A 20,927-nucleotide genomic window follows, 5' to 3' on the forward strand; every position below is an offset into this window, starting at 1 on the left:
TTCAATTTGTTGAACGTTGTTTACCATAATGAGGAAGCCAATGAATCGTATGTGTTTCGTTGAATGCATTTGCAAAATTGTCGATCAATGATAAAATATTTGACTTTCTTTGTGCGTGCAACGCGAATGCGTTTGATTAAATCAGTACGAATTACGGCAAACGAGTTGAATTTATTAATGATTTTACGATGTCAGTTATTAGTTTACGTATTCGAACATTATTAGCAGCACAGGCGTGCTTGCAATTCATATGCATGGTGGCGACCAAATTTTAACCAAGGATGAATGCGTTCATATGTTGTACTCTGAATCGAATATTCAATATTTGACATCATGAATTTCAATTAAGTTGGAAATTAATATCGGAAGTAGTCAGAATTTCGTTCGAGTGGCAACCAAACCAGCACACCAAACAGCTAGCCAAGGAATGTGGCCAAATGTAAATGAACAAACGCGAAAATGCCGATTGAATTAACGAACGAATCGTTTTTCGAAAATTTTTGGAAAATATGCATGGTAATTGCGGCGGGGCGTTTGATTGCTTTGCTCTGCTTTGCTTGAACAAATATTAGATGGATCAATAAAACAGTAACTTATACGTTTGGCCACAAAACGCAGTCAGTTCCATTCATAATTCCATAGATCTTCCGACACAAAGAGAAAATGGAAAATGATAAAAAGCACATTTATTTCTATATTAAAGTATCACATCTCTATTTGATGTATGCGCACATTGCATCTTTTTTTTTCTTTCATTTCATTCGTGCTAGGTTCTTTTTTCATTCGGGATAGTATATGTGGACTATGTGTGTGTGTGTGCGTGTGTGTGTGTGTGTGTGTGCGCGGTGAACATATTTATCTTCATTTTGTGTCCCTCATTTTTTTGTTTGGTCGTATGAACGATGAACATGGCAGTATTCAATACAGATTCGATGCTCTTTTTGCTGTAATATCTTTTACTTCAGAGCCAGCTAGCTTGTCGTTCACGCCATCGTCTTCCGTTCATTTTTTTTTTCTTTTCATAGTAAAAAAAAATTCCACCGAACATTTGCATAAAATGCTTTTATTTTCCTTTTACTTTGAGCGTTTTGGCTCTTGTTTGTATTTTTCTTCATTTTTGCGTTGATCATGATAATTCAATACTGTTGTAGATTCAACTTTCTACGGGTGTAAAGGCATCGCGTACTCTTTCTGCTCACGTAAAAGAACACGATGAGGCGTCGTAATAATAATGATAAAAAAAAGACGAACGAAGAATATAGAGGAAAAAAGCGAATCACAAGCAAAAATAAAGTGAACACGAGGCGAAAAAAGTACACATCTGAAGACTGGAGCCATTCAATCAGGAACCGTACACCGAAATATGTATATATTTATGGACAGAGTGGTAGGAGAAGGAGGAAGAAGAAAGAGAGCAGGAACAACGTGGATGAAGCTAGGAGTTGAGACTAACCTAAAACAGCAATAGCACAGACAGTGACACGAATGAAGTAAACAGATTCAATAACAAAATGTTTTATTTATGTCTATTTATTTTGAATTCAGTGGAAGTTTTATAGAAGAGCGTCGCTTTCAATTCCATTGCTTGCTACGCCATTTCCAGAATGAAACAGCGAGATACATTTTACGAGGATGCGGTTGTCAACATATTTTTAGTGGCCACCCATACGCTTATTCCGGCTTTTAATCAATAAAAATGCACACAAGTACGAATGAACAAATGAAAAAGAGGGAAAACAGAACCGCAGAGCGTCGCTTCGCTCCGCTCTTCGTTCTTGAGATTATAGTTACTTAATCTATTTTGTTGTTTAACAACAAACTATTTTTTGGCGCACTACATAAAATGTATTTCATCGAAATAACTTTGAACTAATATATTTATTTGCAACAAAGTACAGAAATGATCTTGATTTTATTTCTTTTTTTTTAAAAATATACTGAAATAAATAATATGAGCATAAAATTCAAATTCACCATAATTTGTTTCAGTACTCAAAAAGTATTAAGAAAAAAACGCAGATTGGTAGCTCTACATTTCATGTAGTGCTAAAAATACATAAACACACACACACACATACATATTGCAAGAGACAGAATGGAGAAAAGGACAGATTCAGCAACATTTTGCTGCGAAAAATCGAAGCTTCCATCAGATACGGCTTCAAGATATGACGAACAGTTTGCTTGGGAAAAATGAATGTTTCATTTAGCAAAGCTGTTTTTGCTAGCTCATGTATTGAAACTAAAACGTCATATCAAACCAGCAAGAAGAAGACAGAGAAAGAGGCAGAGTCGGGAGATACACAAAAAATAAACCGAAGCAAATATTTCCACTTTGTTATTGAAAAATAAAACATGAAAAATGCGTGATTTACGGTGCAGGCAACGCACACAACACATTAGCAATATGATTTATCTGTTTTCTTAACTAATATAAATGAAATAGAGACGATGTCGTATACCGAGATATAAACTAAATGGCATTTCGTTTGCATTTGGCGCTCAAAAGTGAGTCGTGCTCTGGGGGAAAGTTTGCATTACAATTTACTTTTGTCTGAAAGTAATTCCCGGCAATGAAGATTCACAATTGCTTCATTCATTGCATTCATGGAATTGTATTATCGATTTCATATTGATCGACCCCTTGGCATTACTATCGTTTATAAATGCGAACTGTCATCACAGCAGAAGAAGATGAAATGTAACCCGTTTTCAAGCCATTGTAACTGGCAAACCATCAAACCAACGAACGCCATTAAACGTACTTGATTCCACTCGCTTGTGCTAGCGCAATGTGAATTTTGAACGAATGTAAACGACGTTTTCCACATGAAGCTCATTTTCATGGCACATTGTTACGCATCCAGCCCAAAATGAAAACGCGTACGACAAAATGATTTTTTTTTTCACTCCATATTCATATCGTCTCGTTTTGTCTCTTGCTTTCCTTCATTCGCTGTCTTTCCCTCAAATAAACATTATTTTATTCACTGTCGCTTAGTTTGTTTCGTGAATTTGATTATCTTTTATGTCCTTTATCTCGCAGAATCATTGTTATTTACTCATTGTGAAATCATTTCATTCTTCTCATGCATTGATTTCATACACCCAGAAAAAACCTTTTGTATCAAGGGCCATCAAATAATTTGTTGCAAAGCGACGGGCTTATCAAATGTGTGCCATGTTAAAACAACTGAAAGGGTCAATTTAGACGCGGCACGGTTTCCAATGGAAAAGTAAACCATTGTCGATTGTCCACTGTCCACTGTGTCGCTTGTGGTTTTAAGTGATATTCATTTATTTTGGGGTGATTCGTGAACTGAAATTATTCAACCTCCCAACAAGGAATCGTTGAATTGAAGACACAAGACCTAAAATACAATGCAAAAAATCAGCGATTCACAAAGTGTGTTTCGTTTGCTTTTCTGCCAGAATCAGTGATCAAAAGTGTAGGATTTGTTCATATGTCCAATCCACGTGAATTCAAACTGTTGTCTGATAGAGAAAAAAAATGGTGAGATTTTCATTGGATAGAAACTTGTCTCTGCATTGATTCAGACATCCGATGTGCTGTCACTATCGTCGTCATGGCATCATGCTGATGTTAGTTATTAACCCTTTATCACATATCGGTTCCTAAAGTAACCAGATACGCAAGACGCTATAGCTATGAAACCAATGAATATTTTTGCATTCTTATTTGGAAACAAATGTAGGGAATTGAACTAGCTTCCATTTGATACTTTACAGGCTACAATTGGTTAGCTGAATGGAAAGTTTTTTCTGTTCATGTACTGCTGTAAAAAAAATGCGAAATTTTAGCAGAATTCCACATTTTTCCTCCTCTTATCTTGTGGGTTTGTACATTCTTTTCAATTGTCAAATTAGGACTCGTAGGACCAAAACACATCAATTTAACTTTCTGCATCATTAGTTTTATGAAATTTAATTTTTTCAAGCTTTTATAGTGATTTGACACTTTTGACTCTTTTCCGATTTTCTCGACAAATACGCAATTCTTCAAAAATCTAAGTTTGAGGTGTTTCTCTATTTATCGTGGCACAAAACATATATCAAAATGATTCAAAAACAAAAAATTGTGCATCAAAGGGTTAAAACCGCTGCTTGCATAGTTAGTTTTAAATGTTACCATGTTTGGTAACATTCAATAGTAAACGAAATGCGAACAAGCAACCGTTCCATTGTTGTTTGCGTGCAATACAAATGGAAGATAGCAGATGACTTCATTCAATTCCCAACACAGTTTGGAAAAATGGTTCGTTATTTCTAAAGTTGCGAGATGTATCAGATTAAATGTTCTAAACGCGTTGATTGACTTCAAATGGGTCTCAGGCAGTGATCTTGTTCGTTTTTTTTTTGCATTCTGCGATTTACACACAATGCGGTTGAAGATTGCAGTTCAATATTTTTGATTTGCAGGTCATGCACCGATATTACAAAAGCGTAACCATGGACAAAAGGAAAATCCAAAACCCTACAAGTTTGTTCAGTTAAAAAGAGTTAAATACCATAGATATTTGGTGGTTGTGTCCGGTGTGCACACAACACAACGATAGAAACCGCAACACAACACCATAATAAGTTGAAGGGAAAACAAGCGAAGGAAGGCCCCCCGTAGTTTGGTCGATGCTTGTCATCATCAACCGAAAAATCATACACACACAAAATGCTGTATCGTTTTTTATTGGACATGTGATTGTGCTTCGGCAAATGCTGCACTCTTTATTGTATGTGGTTATTTCGTTCAGCCCAACCGCAAATGTACAAATTCTCACAATATCAAAAACATCTGTAACGGCGTTGCCAGTAGTAGATAAATGTTTAGATTGCAATTATGCTATGTGTGTGTGTGCTGTATTACGTCGAACGTGTAACAACGTGTAACACGAAAGTCTGCTCAAAACTCTACGTCGTTTGTTTTTTCTTCCTCTTCGTTGTTGTTGTTGCTGCTGCTGTTGTTGTTGTTGTTTTTGTTGTATTTCATTTCGCCCACTCTGTACCGAATGTTATTCCTTGTGTGTCCCGTATTCTTGATTTAGAGAGTTTGGGGGAGGTTTTTCTATGTGCTGCTTTTTGTTTCCTACATTGTTTCAATAATCAACACTTAGAAATGCGAATACATGCCATACACTATTGGAGAATGATGCACGCTTGCCAAGAGGCAGCTAGAACGTCAAACGTCCACTGTGGCATGTTACAAAAATCGTTGTTATTCAAACTGATGCCAGCAGAAAGAAGAGACTAAGGCATCAACAACTAAGGCCGAACGCTCCGAGCAACAATATCATTCTTTTTCTTCTAGTTGTTTTCTCTCTCTCTCTCTCTCGATATTCTTGCTATGCACTTCATCTTTCCTCTCTGTTTACTTTTCAATACTACATTATATTTATACACACACACACACACATTTCCTACCGAGAATCTGACAGCAATCGAAGCAATATTACAACAATGAAAGCTAGGGGGATTTAACTACGTGAAAACTTGTAAAAAAATGATATAAACGCGCACGAAATTGTTACATTCACCAGAGAACTTGCATGATTCCACTCAGTTGACAAGTTCCGTATTAAAACAACATGCGCGAACGCGCGCGAGTTCGTGTGCAAACTTGTAGCTGGACGACGCGCACACATCAGTCGTTCCATTTATTATATCTGGATTAACTTTTTCTTCAACACTTTCTCCAGCTCTTTAAAAATATTTCCTTTGTCCATTTTATAATTATATAAATCTTTGAACTTTTGGAAAGGATGTGAAAAATCTTTATACACGTAAACAACCGATTTTTAGCTTGAAACGCGTTTTAATTGTCAAATAACAACTTGAAAAACGCGCAAAACCATAAACAAACTTGTGTAAACTTGTGACCGTGCGCGTCAGTACGTACAAGGAACGCGTCGAACTCCCGCGAATCAAGCAAACTGGCAAAAAACATGCTGAACTCGTAAGAGTTAAATTCCCCTAGAATGAAAGCAACGGACAAAATGGATACAACATAGTCCGCGCGGCAACTCAACGGAGGGAGTTAGATACTACCGATGATGTGAAGACACTATAAGTCCGTGCTCACCACACGCACACCGCTTGTTTTTAGTTGTGTTCGTGAGTAAATATAATTTTAATGATGATCTTGAAAAGAAATCGTTTATTAGGTTCAACACGAAAAAAATGATTTATTATCCACATTTTTTTGGTAGTTGTTTCGAAAACGATGATTTTCCTTCTACCAATTTCATTTGCTGGTATGTTTATATGTATGTATGTGGTTTACTCGACTTAGCCCTGTTATCCTATTATTATTGCGAGTCTTGCTCATTTTTAATAAAACCCTATCCATGCCGTGTCTTTTTTTCTTTCTTCATATTAATATACTGCTAAATCTACGGGCATTCATGTGCTCGCACCAGTTGTTTTAATTGAATCGGGAAGGGAAAAAACGATATGGTGTCGTCAATGTATCAGCCATATTCGGTTTGTGTACCGAAATCATTATCATCTAGTTTGATAGATGTACGGTTGGACACCAAAAATAATGTATAAAATGATGTAAAACATTGAAGACCATTCCATGCGTTCACGATATAGACGCTTACTGCAAATGTTAGCGCTTTGGTGTAGTGGTGATGATACAATTTGTATCAAATGGAATGTTACACAGATAAGAGTACACGTACTCTCTATGAATGTGTACGTCGGCTGCAGGGTATTACACTATATGGGTTTTTACACAAACCAGTCGCTGTTTCTGCGCGTAACGCCACCAAAGGCGTTTCAAGTGATTTTGATTGCCGACCGCTTCGCAACTAATTAAGATGCAATCAATAATGTTTCATAAAAGCAAATCTGCGAAATGAAATCATAATTGAATTAAACAAACTTTAAATTAAAAATACGGTTCGCATATTTATTCCACAAGTGGGAGAGATGGCTTCAAGTCTTCAAGCAGCCAAAACCATTTCATCAAGTGACAGCGCCATGTAAAAGTGACGAAAAAAAATCCCGCCTTAATGAGATGCGAACGTTGTATCCATCTGTTATAAATATGTACATGTAAATTTTTGGGAGCATCGCATGATGTGGGTGCAAATGAAACAAGTGATCATACAGAATGAAATCGATGGAAAAGAAGCAAAAAGAGAAAGAGGGGCAGAGAGAAAGAGAGAGGGAAAAGACAGACGTAGGAATTGAGGGAAGCCGAGGCAAGGCGGGGAGTGAGTTCCCACGTCGAACTATTTGGACTTGAATAAAAGAGAAATCCGATACAATGTTTGAGCCATTCGAGCTCAAAAGAATCCTCATCAAAAATTGCAATGTAATGATTAAATAATTCAACGCACTGGCAAATGAGTTTGAACACGAAGAAACATGAAGCGACTAAAAGAGACGGAAAAAATTAAAAGTTGAATGTAATTCGAATCTCTCTTTCTCGCCATCACACTCTCTCTCTCTCTCTCTCTCTCTCTTTTTCTCTAGCGCTGTGTTCTCACTTTTCTGTCTATTGCAAGATGAACGGCAAATGACGACGACAACGACGACGACGATGGGAGGGAGTAGCAAAAAATATTATTATACATTTGCATTTAAATTGGATTCCAATTTTGAATTAGAACCTTGTGCTTCCTTTTTGATTCACAGTTTTGTCTGTATGAATGAAAGAACGAGAGCGTGAGCTCTCGTGCTATTTATTTGTGCAGCTCCGTATCTTGATTATACTAACATTTTTCAGTTTGTTATTCTACCCCAAAGAGTTTTACGTCTTGGCGAATTGTGTGCACAATCCTATGCCATGCATCCGCACAGATAATGCTTATAATCCAAAATGCAGCAGACAAATGTGAACTGAAGAATATCCTTGCTCTCTGTCTCTTTGGGCTGCATCGTCGTCGTCGCTGCCAAATGAAATGCCTTCACCAAATGAAATGCCTTTCGCATTTGACTACAACTATTACCTTGTTTTCCGGAAACGTGCTCCCACTCCAAGCCCTCCCCCCTCTTTTTTATTTCATCTACACCGTTTTCTTTTTCTCTATAATAAATATTTAACTTTCACATTCACGTTTGTTGATGCATTTAACGAAGAAATTGTAGCTAATAATCAAAAGAACTTGCGAACCATTACTTTACAATCTCTTGAATGACTTGGACAAATGGGCTTAATTACACAGTTCGTTTTTCGTTGTTGTTGCTTTCGTTCTCGTTTGCTTTTGGAATTGCAAAGAAAGAGGGTGTTTTAAAAGACATTCATTTTCATTGAATTCCAAAATGTTCTATTTAGAATGAAAATAAGATGAATCGAACGTAGCAGTGATTAGGATTCTACTTAGTTCCATCAATATATTTATTCACAATATTAAATACATTTTAAAATATTTTTGTCACGGAAAAGCTACACATACAACTTGAAGTGGTGGTGCTAAAGTGTGGTTGACGCCATTTTCCCAGAACAGAGAGGAGGATAAACCAAGCAAAATGCGAAGCACTTAATTTATGGGAATAATAAGACGAACACCACAAAAGTGAGGCCAAGGCAAAAGCTTTGGTGAATGCAAAAAAATGCAGATATAAACTAACATCCGACTAAATAGAGCGCACATAAACCACCAAAATAACAGCTACAAAGAATGAGATATATGCTATAAAATGTAGGCTCCTTGAGTATTTCTTTCGCTTAAATGAAGTGAGTTTGAGCGAGATAGTGGGAAAAAAAGGAGAGACCGAAAAAGAGGATGGTGAAGAAAAAAAAAACAGCCAGTATTGCAGTCGTAATATTTTATTCAATGAAAAGAAAATAGAAAATATGTAAACCAACTGCCACGGTACATGTACACTTATATATTAGTTGTCTCTTGCTTTACGCTTTTGCAGCACGAGCATTTATTTTAAAAACTGTATTATAGTTTTGGTAACCAGCGTAATGGCTTCGGGAGTCATAGCATGGGAGATGCTAAGGCTATGGAGCCATGGAGAGCGATGAGGTAATGTAACCACAGGCATCAACGTCTCGGAACGCCAACGTGCACTCAACAACGAAGGGTAAATAATGTCGATTGAACTCGAGACTCAAACTGTGCATGGGAGCGAGTCAGCAAGAGGGGAAACGAGAAGAAGGAAGCGAAAAACAACAACAGCAACAGCAACAACGTGTGGCATGAACAACATGAAATTTGGAAAGCTAAGGAAATGACGCTACTTGAAGTTAAAACTTGCAATGACACGATAGAAAAAGAAATGCATAAATAAAATGGAAGTCGAATCATGGATCGTGCTTCGCGTGCACGTATCGTCTATTTGGCCTACGGTTGGGTTTGTTTCATTTTTGTCTTAGAATTTCCTTCGGTATGTAAAGAACACACTGCACTTTTTTGGATATGATCGCTGAGTATCAGGTTGGTTTTCGCTTGTTGTTTGTATGCGCGCCACGCTTGGGCAACGAACATTCGTTTTCGTATCAGAATACAAACGCGTCTGGAAATCGCATATGGAAAATATAGAAGAGGAGATTGAACAGCAGCATCAGCTTCGACAGCGGCGGCAACAGCAGCACCATCCACCATAGAAGGCATCGCACAAATGTAAGAATGTTGATTGCTAGGCCAAAGTCAAAGCACGGATGTTAATGTAATAGATCCTGTTTTTACTTTCTTTATAGCATGTGCATTGTACAATTCCAATGCTAAATCGAACACACAAAAATATGAAATAGAAATAGGAATAATCCATGCAGTTGAAATGCGCTCACGCGTCAACATATTCATCTGACACAGAAGCCAAGGCACACAAAATACATGCACCGAATGAAGCCAATGAATGAGATATGAAAATATATGCATTTATTCGCTTCCAGTAGTTTATTTATTTGAGACTTTGGAAAAAACGACAAACAGACACAAGATAGATAGAGGGAGAGAGAGTAAAAGAGAAACACACACACACGAAAAAGGAAAGACAGTTCGTCATATGGTGTATTCATCCCCATTTCAAGTTGAAATCCACACAATAAAATAAATTGAACAGTTTACAATTTTGAAGTCGAAAATGTGGCATGCACTGCATGTAAGTTGTAAGTGCTCTTTCAAAAGTCGAAACAACGAATCTGCAACAAATTTGTCGTTACGATTGATGCTGCTGTGTTGTTGCGGCTGATTTTACTCTCTCGGTGTACTGCTCATTGCTCCCTTGCTCATTTCAATATTAGCATTTACGGCACATTCGCAGCAACAACATGCTATAAAGGAGCTCGCCAAACTTTTTCTATGGATAATTTCAATGACGAAAGAAAGCGAGCGGATAAAGAGACGAAATGCACCGTAAAATTCTTGGGCCATTTGTAAAACTTTGAATTCAACGTGAATTGGTTGCAATAGTTTTTTAATATCTTATTATCTATTCGTGTATTTTGGTCAATATTTTCGTGTTTTTTCTTCTCGTCTAACCGCTGGCAGTGAAAAAGAATTGCAGAAACCGCATTTAACACGATGCCACAGAGAAAAAAGCGGACGATGCCCTGTACGTATGCAAGCGGCTCTTACATTTGTGGTGTAGAAAATGTTTGAGCAAACTTTTTGATTAGCTTAGCTCCATCGAAACATGCACACACACACACACACATTTATATATATACGCCAGGGCACAAACACACATGTACAAGCTCATACCGACTTTTATGCAAGAATACTTTTTGCTTTGAGCCAAAGAATGAGATTGCGAAATGTCCTATTGCCAAAAAAAAGACGGCAGAAAAAGCATCGAATTAAAATAGTTGTTCGTGGCCAACAGAGGTTATATGGTACATAAGCGTAAAGTGGAAAGAATCGTATATACATTCTGTAATCGGATAGATCGCGAGAGGCTTCCTCTTTCGACCGAAAAACCAGTAAGCGAACGAACAACAAATAAAAGACGAAATCCCTGCAAAAGCAGCGATGCCGCTTCTTTAACGTACTTTTTCTTTTTCATTTATCGTGGAAGAAAATTTAAATTTTCTTAAATTCTTTACTCTTTGATTATATGTGTGTACGTACGGTATGTATTCGCTCGTGGTGGCAGTGTTTTCCTTTTTATTGGACTGCATGCTGCTACTGTCGCTACTGCTGCTGACTGTTTTTTCCCCTTCCTTCTCAGTCGGTTCTTTTGCGGGCATTCGAAAATTTTTGTGAAATTGTCTTTGTTTTTTTCCACTTCTTTATTCGGGTCGTTGAAAAGTTTACTCCGCACATAATCTGCGACAATTGTAGGTTAAGGAGTTATAGACTTTTCTCTCTTTATCAAATTTGCTCGGTTTTCCAACCGTTTTTCCCTTTGAATGTATGTGATTTTCTGTGATGTGAACTTTTCTTCTTGTTTCAAAAATTTGTGGGTTTCTCAATTTGGGTAACTGTTCTCTTTCATTCTTTTTCCTTCTGCGGTGTGCGTTAGCGTACGCTTCGTTTCCCTTGCTTCTTTTTGTACTTTCCTTATTTATGACTTTTTACTCTTGTTTGCTTGACTTCAAGACGGTGAAATTGTTTCTGAAAGGATGTGATTCATTGGATTGTCGTATCGCATTCTAAATTTTAATCGTAACGAGTGCAAACTTCTCATTTCAAAGGGAAACTTGTGAAAAGTGGCATCAATTTAGTTGCACAAATCTGATGGTTATATTTTGCTCCCGTGGTGACCACGTCTCATGTTGGGAGGATTATGGGTGACATTCAGATATGGAAACGAAACGAAATGAAATGAGAATGGCTTTGGTGAGTGCGGTTTGAATTCGTTAGCCGCGAATGTCAAAAAAAATTATTCAGATTTCACTGCTTGACGGTGTACTGCTCAGCAACAGCCACACTGTCGTCGACAAGATATTAATAGTGGCTGGATCTCATTCTAGTTGTGTCTGTCCATCATACACTATCATGCTCGTGCCGTCGCGGCTCCGCGCACTATCAAAACTGTAATCCCATTTTCATTTTCTCCATTAACTGGCTGTCGCTTCCGTTTTCTCTTTTTTTTCATTCTTGTATTTAATTTAATATAAAATGTTACCTCAACTTTGCCATTAGAACAGGGGAGAGGGAGTTGCATTTTTCCGGCTATTATGATTAAACAGAGATAAAACGCTGGTGAACGTGCAAGCGAAGAAGCGGCGAAGGAAGAATAATTGGAATATAAGAAAATAGGTAACGCGAATAGATTTAATTTGATACTCAACCGAAAATGCACTACTCGTTTAATATCTTAAATGAAAATTATTTTCCGCTTGGCTAAATATTAAGACAAATGATTCGGATTGTATTGTTCCCATAATCGCTATCGTTATCGCTTTTCCAATGCCATTCGACGATGCCACGACACAATTATTCGCAATGTCGCAACGTCTCATTCGCGTTCACAGTCTCTTTCAGTCTTTCACTCCTACTTTGCTCAGCGTACAAAAATGTCTGTGGCTGTCTCTCTGTCTCTGTCTCTCCTCGCATTGCATTTCGAAATGTATGACTGATGCTGTACAATGCACGAACATAACGTGACGCCTGTCTGCATCTGCCACTTTCAGATGCATGCAAATGCAATTTTTATAGTTTAGAAGCTTCGTTCGAGAGAAGTTACAACACGCACACACACACAAACGAATTTTCAATTTTCGACATTCAACACACCGATGCATACGCACAACCACGACGACAACATCCAAACCAAAATCTTAATTGGGAGGAATAAATGGGAAAAGCGGTGGAAAGAACGACAAAAAGTTAAAAGAAAAACGACCGTCTCAAAGGTCCGAGCAACAGTGAAAGATAAAATTACAAGCGACGGGCGATCAATGCTGCAATGATTGGTGAATGCGCTTTTTTGGTCATTTTTCTTTCAGCCTTATTTGAAAATGTCTAACGCATTAATTAAACGGCTATTTCGCGTTTTGTGCGTAATGACAACACGTCCGCTCTCATATTTGCACTGTCCGTGCTCACTTGAAGTTGTGCAGTGTGCATTGTGTTCAGATTCGAATAATTGACGGCCATTTGGCCGGTGCATTTGTGCTTCAGTTCCACGATCCCCAATAAATTAAATAACTGATGAAATTTTGCTGTCAATAAGTGTATAAAACTCTTGAATGAATCCATGAAAATCGGTTTTTGTCGGCTGTTCCTCCTTCTTTTTCTTTCTCTCTCTAGCTCTTTTTCTGACAGAGTAATCGGTATGGGTACGAATTTTTTTTCCATTTTCGTTCGTTAGATTCCTTGTGTCGTTTCGTTGAGTCATGTTCCATTGGCCAGATGCTTTGGTAATGTGTTCAGTAATTGAGTTTATATTTCACTGCCGTCAATACAGCAGCTCACATTGCCCACAAGCCATTACACACGTTTGGTGCACCAAATTCAAAGTGAAACAACAACGATAAAATTGGAAAGACCGAAAGAGATGGACACACACACACACAGAGAGAGAGAGAGAGAGAGAGAGAGTGCGATCCACTCTGATTCGATCGATTCAATACAATGTTTTTGTTATTTTCTTGAAATTTTCATCTGCGACGAAGTAATTGCACAATTTTTTTCTATTCGGCTCCATTTCTCTCCCGTTCTGACTGTAAAGAACAATGAAAAAAATGGGTTGCATTTCTAACGTTCGTCCCGCGGTCGAATTGCAAAAGAAATGGAATATAATCGGATACACCCGCGATGATGCACGCGCAAAACCATTCGAGTCACTCGTACTCGGAACTCCCTTTTCCCTCTAGTGAATGTGGCTCTTTTTCCGATTTATTTACTTCGAAAACAATGCTGGACGAAAAGTGCACCAAAGCATAACAAAGAATTGTACTAAAGCTTAACCACGTGAATGCAGCGCAAATACATTTTTACACAATAGAACATTGTGGCAAATGAATTTTTTAATGATCAAACAGTTGAAATAAAAGCAGGACTTGTTTTATTTCTGATTGAACATCGATTGTCATTGTTATTCTTACTGTTTGTTATTGTTTACATTCATTGGAAAAACAATGGTCAGATAGAATGTTCTGGGTTGTTGTTGTTTTTTTTATTCGGTTCAGAGTTTGTAGGGGAAGCGCCATTGCCTTGGCAAATGATTAATTGGTGTTTTGATTGCTTCGAAAAGCCGTTTGTAATGGTTGGGATTTTATTTACTGTGAGTAATGGAGCGATTTACTCATCGTCACTGATAATTGAGCAAATCGTAGTAAACATTTTGAGCGTAGCACATTACTGGTCGAAGCACTATTGCCGATCATCGTGCCAATCGACACAAAACACTCACCAAATAAATAAAAAAATAAAAATAACAGCGCATTTAATCTTTAGTCAGCACAAATAATCTTTCGACCTTATTTTGGATAGCATCAAAGCGACTGATTGAGTTGGTGGAGTAAAAATAACAATCAGGCGCACGAAGTCTATCTCAAACCCGAAAAACAAAAAGAACGAGAAAAAAAATACACGAACAGACGTATCGACGTTTTTTCCCCCCATTTCTGCTTGGTTCGTCTTTCGATTGTTTGGTTAAATTTTATGTGCATGGCAAAAGCGTACATGTGTCGAACGAATGGAAACCATATAGAAATCGTGTACACCATAATTCAATGGTTTTTTTTTTAGACAAACTTGCAATGTCCTTTGTAATAAATATCTGTGTAACCGGTATCCGATCGCACAGATAATCAAAAGGAAATTTTTTCAACCATAAAATGCAATTTAATCAGAGCAGTACAGTTAGTCCGGCAAACTGTGACAAAAGAAAATTGCAAACTCAATAGAAAAGAAGGCCGTTTTACTGGTTGCCCATTATTCACACATTCAGCGTCCATGATACATACACCACTCAACATGTGCAACAATGAACGATAGTGTCACAGAGGATAAGACTTAAACGTCTTTCACCGAAACGGTTCCAATGAAAACCGTCTACACCATTGTTTGCCGTGCTTGTTAAATGTTTGGCCAGCAACTTAGAAATGTTGTTGGAAAGCAGCCACGCTTCGTCTTTTTTTCTTTCTCTGCCAATGCGACCGCACCGAAAATGCAGAAAATTAAGACTCAACCAAAAATAAAAGGAAGAGAGCTTAAACACACCAACAACTACAGTCACACTGGCAAAAAGAAAACGAGGAAGCACCGTCTCAAATAAAAATCTAACATGGCGTTTATTGTACTTACCGTTTTCTTTACAAATGATACAAATCCGTAACCTTTTGATTTCATTGTCTGAGGATCTCTTACGACTCTACAATCTCTGTTAGTGGAAGAGAAAAAAGAGAGAAAGAGAGAAAAAAATGCAATAAGTAAGTGGTTTATAGATTCGTTTAATGTTCTAAAGGCTCTTGTCTACACCCGCTGTGTGTTCTCAGCAAATTCTTCTAACTACTATTTTGGTTGTTAAAATATATTCTCGGGTGTTAAGCATTAATCGACTCGTTTTTATACTATACTCATGCAGTCGTCTAGTATGTACTTAGTTTTCCATGAACAGTTGTGAAATAGAAAATGCACTCAGCTACGATGCTTTTGCCGTCGACATCATGAGTCGTCGTAGACTACGCAAATATAGATAAAGTCGATGAGTGTGAGTGTGTTTGCACGAACGCCAAAAGCAAAAAAAAAAAGAGTTAGAGAGAGAGGAAGATCGGAAGCAAGCGTAAGAGCATGTAACTCAAAACAGTTCAGTGAATATATGCGTCTACTTGTGCGCAGCAATACTTCAAAGAACTGTATTACGACACTGCCATTTCTTGTTCATTTTGAAGCGCGTGCAGTACAAGTATTCACCATTTGCAAACATTACAGGGAGAAGAGAACACAGCTTTGTTAATGCACCTGCTCTAGAAAACCAAACTAGATCAACAATAAAAACAAGCTCCCCCATCGATTCAATCATGTCACATCACATTGAATGGTATTTCATTTTGTGAGTTAATTTTGTGCGCAATTTTGCGGAAAATTTTACTGCTCGCAACAAACAAAACCGATTTTCCGATGATGCGTTCATTGAACTACATCAAGCAGCATCGTGATCGTATGCTTTTCATCCGTTGACATTTACATGTGTAACATAATTATCGTTTCGGCAAAGACGGAATGCGATGTAACTGTTCGGACACTGGGACAAGCATAGCAATAGTGGTGATGCACACTACTTCATCCTAATCGAGCAGCAATAAATTCGCAAACGGAGATAATGTCTACCTTACACATGGTACTACACAATCTCCGTACAAGCATTTTGTAGGTAGTTTTCCGCTTGCGATTTAGCTTTTTGCATTTCAGACAAGTTTCCATGATTTACATATTCCGTTTGAGTCAGTGCCCTGCATCACTTGTCGCTACCGACAAATTCTAAACCCATCGTTTGCATCGATGACTCGAAACGAGAGAAGAACGAGAGAACGAAAACGAAAATAAAAGAGAGATACATAGAAACAGAGACACAAATATAAAGGGCAAAATCTGAAAGCGATTTCGAAGAAAACTTTGTCATTGAGTGTATGCATTCACATTAGCTACATCATTACGAGCGAAATGAAATTTTACGATTAATACTGATAAATTTCAGTAGTCATCGGTATTTCACACCCAAGTGCACTCAGTTGAATATTATCTAGCTGTTGGCATTTTGGAATCTATATGTGTTTCCCTAACTTCGAAACCGAACAAATCTGGCAATAATATCGAAACGTCACCAGAGCATGAGATAAATTGTTGTATTTACACCAATTTAGACTTTGAGATGACATATTTTCGAATTGTGTGTGCGTATGTGGGTGAGCGTAAGCGCTTGGATTTATATATAAGCCGCAATCGCAATTGAGCAATATACCAATATACCGAGGGAACGGAATTCACCTATTCCGAATAAACGGTGAGATGCTCGTACGACAACAGCACAACCCAATGAGTGTATGATAGAGCGAAGAACCAATTATGTAATGAAATTATTTGAAACAATGGGACTAATGACATCGTCAGTCAGTTTCTCTCTTTCATATCTGATTAACGTGCATTCTACGCTCCGTTTGGAATGCATTCGAATTTAGTGTGCGAATAATTGTCTAATGTCTGCATCGAATTCCGCAGATCATTACAAAGCAATAAGTGCTGATTTCACATTCGTCTCCACTGTTGTATTCAACAATGAGCGGGTGAGAGAGCGAAAGAGAGTGGAAGGATGAATAAGAGCAAGAGTAGAGAATGGAGCGCGATAGTATATATGCATGTGTGTGTGTGTGTGTTTTTGGGTGAATTTCGTGTATTTCAAGAAATTGCGAGCAAAGCAAGAGATATACACCACACACAACGAGTGTTAACATGACGGATGACAATAATATAATATGATGACGGCGACATATCAACGTGAAAACTGTAATAATCATACTTGCATATAAACACAAAACATTAATGATGATGTCATTTTATAATTGATTTGTCTTCTTGTTCAGATGCGATCGATACCCCATCTCAGATTGTCTCCTCCACTGTCACCGACGACACCGCCACCACCATCAGCCACAATTGTAAAACGTTTAAACTTTTCGCAAATGTGAGCTGATCCATTCAATTGGTGGGAAAATGAATTTAACTCAAGACAAAGACTCTCATTAACTCTCATACCGACTCATTTTATAGACTTATTCAATTGAGTTTGGTGTGTGTGTGTGTGTGTGTGTTTTCCTATCCATCTGACAAGTTCAATCGAACGAAACATAATTTTTTTTAGCCCGAAACTTTGATTTGATGTGCGAATAGGGAAGATATTGCATTTGACACGGCATTTTGCCACTGGCTGATAAAATGAACCGAAATCGGTTTGAATTACACAAAGATTCAAAGTAAATCAGGCGAATGTTAAATCGCATTGTTCAGTGAACATATCAGCGTGAATCTAACTTTTTGTTTAAAATATTAAATAGTCAAAGCGAGATCAAGATAGACGTAGTTTAGTGACACACAGTCAATCGAAAATACCGGATAATCCGTGCATTGATGGTTTTGTAAGCTTCAAGTGGTGCGTAGCACCAAAGACAAAGAGCAATCTCGAAAATTTAGCTTATTAAAAAAAAATTGCTGCCTCAAACTTATTACGGTGGGTGAAGGTGGCAAAGTAAAACGCTATATGCACGTACAAATATCCAAAAAGTGATGGAAAACTCGACCGAGAGAGCGAATGAATGGGAGAAATTAAACTGAAAACTTTTCATCAACAAAACGAGAGGCAAAAAACGGTATTTTCGGCATAAGCACACAGAAAGAGACAGAATTCGAGGGTGGAGGCTAGGGAAAGGATTGTACAATGTACCCGTGCATTTAACATTTTCAGTAGTTGATGGTAATGATAAAGATGATGTAGCTGTTGTTGTTGGCGTTGTCGTTGGCGTTGGTGTTGTGTCATGTTCTGCCATTTCTTTCGACTAGTGTGATTCAATCAGGAATCATGGTAAGCCAAGCCACTTTGTAGCTAATAATAATATGAGTTGGATTATACATATACTTGAATTTGTGCTCGGCGATGGCAGCAACACTGATGTTGATGCTGATGCCTCACTACCAATACCAGTATATGTTTGTATACTTCAAACATATGCGCCGAATAGATTATGTCTATTCTAAAAATCCGTAGAATGACAACAACAAGAACAACAAAAACTCGTCATAAAGTTACCTGAAGCATGGATGAAAGTAGTGAAATGACATAAAACGCTGGAATTGTAGATTACTAAAATGCTTCTTCCGTTTATCCTCTCCGTTTTCCCCTTTTTCCCTACATAAGCGGCATACTGCTGCGGTTATTCTATGTCTATGTGTATTTTATGCTTAGTATAACACAAACTTCTTTCCGCTGTTGTCTTTATATCAATTTATTTTGGAGCTGAAGGAATGTAGAGGAACGAAACGACGGCAAAAAGAAGAAGATTGTAGCGGAAAAGACAAAGAATATTTCAATGATACAAAAAAAAAATCATCGGCAAAAGACAACATGGATGCAGGGATTTTCGGCGAAAACAACGTTACGAGCAAAAAAGATGTACAGAGAGAATGACAACAGCAACAACAAGAAATACAATACATCGACACTTCGCTTCGCTCCATTTTGCTCTCTTTTGTATTTTGAGATTTTATTGTTAGTGGGTTGCTTCGCAACGGATTAGAAAATATATATGAATCCTTGAGAATAAGAAGCAAACTTTAGCCAAGAAACATGTTGTTGTTGTTGTTGTAATCACGGCTAGAAAAAAAAATTCGAAACGCAACAATAGGATATGCATATTTTGCGTGCAACGGAGTGAAGTGCCGCTTTTGCGGCATAAGCCTCATATGCACTATATGAAATCCAGGGACAGAAACATGGGAAGAAAATTACAATAATTTAATATTGCTTCAATTTTGATGATTAATTTAAGTATGGAATAGGAAGTTTCTTCGACTCCAAAAAATGTCTTAAAAATGTGATAAAACGAAAAAATGGAATCCACTCACAACAATTGCACCAACATTTCATGTAGTGCTTAAAATCATAACGTTCCTGTTTTGTACTCCACTCAAGATGACGATACTATAACCGACGACAGTGGCAGCGATGCCACCGGATCTCATGCGCTACTGCTACTGCTGCTGCAGTACACCGAAATACGTACAAATTTTGATAGATACGTTACTCGTATTTGTCGGATGAAAATTAGAATTCATTACACGTCGTAAGCACGTATAAATAATATGATAAGAGTGCATGCATGTGTAATGCCATTACAATTTTTGATTTCCTACCGCTATGCATACCGTGTTCATGTGTGAGATTCCACAAATGCACCACGATTTGTTCTTTCTCTCCATCTCAAACGTCATTTATAACGACGAACAAACGGTGAAAAGGTTATGGGCACAAAAACCGAAAAATAACAAATAAAATACCCATTGCAACTCCAAACACAGAATACAAATAAATTTAATGTCTGTACAGTGTACAGTGTACACCTTGTTTTGCGCAGTTTTTTTCGTGTGATTATCCTCTAAAAGTGGCAATGGGCAAGGTGTTCAAAAATTCAGTGTCAACGGACGGAGAACCGGAATTTCAAGGTGCTGAGTTCCGTTTCGAACAGACGAACATGTACAATTTTTATTTAAAAAAAGCACACGTTGTCGCTAAACGAAGCGTTGCTATCTCTGCCATTACATTGCAAGTGTGAAGGTGTGATGGCAAAGGTAACCAAAAGTAAAGATATGTATGGCCAGGCGAATTCGGATCGACAAGGGGAATTTCTGGAAGCAAAATATTCATTTCGCCATGGGTCAATAGATATTCCAGATGCAAAGTCATTCCCAACGACAGTTGTGCTGGATTTGTAAGTCGTCATTGTGAAAACCCAGCGGAAAAGACAAAGCGACCGCGAGTTGTTGAAAAGCGTACCGTACATAAATGAATTAAATTACAACAGTGAATCAAAGTATTTTTCCCATGTGGAATATACGCGCTGAGTGTATATTTTGCGTGATTTATTCGGCGTTGCGAAGCATCAAGGAATAGTTGCTTCATATTTTTCACTGTCACTCCGTGCTATTGTTCTACCGCGCACACACACACACACACACACACACACACACACATGACAAGTGGCTATTAGTTGAGCGACAGTGCATTCACTTTCTGCATCTAATCTTCACTCAAGTGCACACTCAAACAATTATGAATGCACTTCGCGCTGATATCATCCACCACCACTAATGTTGTCAGCGATCTCAACGATCTCAAATGCTTTCATCGCATCTCTACATAAATGCATTTTATTGGCGATTTAGTAATAAAATAAAATGCGAACGCTGGTGTGATGCATATGCGAGACGGTGTTGAGAGAGAAAGAGAGAGAGAGAGAGAACGAAGAAGACTTGTCAATGCGAGTCATGCATGGTTTGAACATCGTCAGA

General features: G+C 37.8%; 1 protein-coding gene across 6 annotated transcripts in view; it reads right to left on the reverse strand.

Moving 5' to 3' along the window:
* The window catches only part of LOC129579096 (nucleolysin TIAR), a 456,813-nt gene that overhangs the window by 55,573 nt on the left and 380,313 nt on the right, over window positions 1-20,927 (reverse strand). For all 6 annotated transcript variants that reach the window (XM_055468749.1, XM_055468748.1, XM_055468751.1 and 3 more), the window contains one exon: window positions 15,174-15,249. In XM_055468749.1, coding sequence (XP_055324724.1) covers window positions 15,174-15,249 — 76 coding nt within the window. The remainder of the gene's footprint in view (window positions 1-15,173; window positions 15,250-20,927) is intronic.

This window comes from Sitodiplosis mosellana, unplaced genomic scaffold (genome assembly GCF_009176505.1).
Source record: "Sitodiplosis mosellana isolate CC-2019 unplaced genomic scaffold, AAFC_SMos_1.0 Smas_scaffold_6226, whole genome shotgun sequence".
NCBI lineage: Eukaryota > Metazoa > Arthropoda > Insecta > Diptera > Cecidomyiidae > Sitodiplosis > Sitodiplosis mosellana.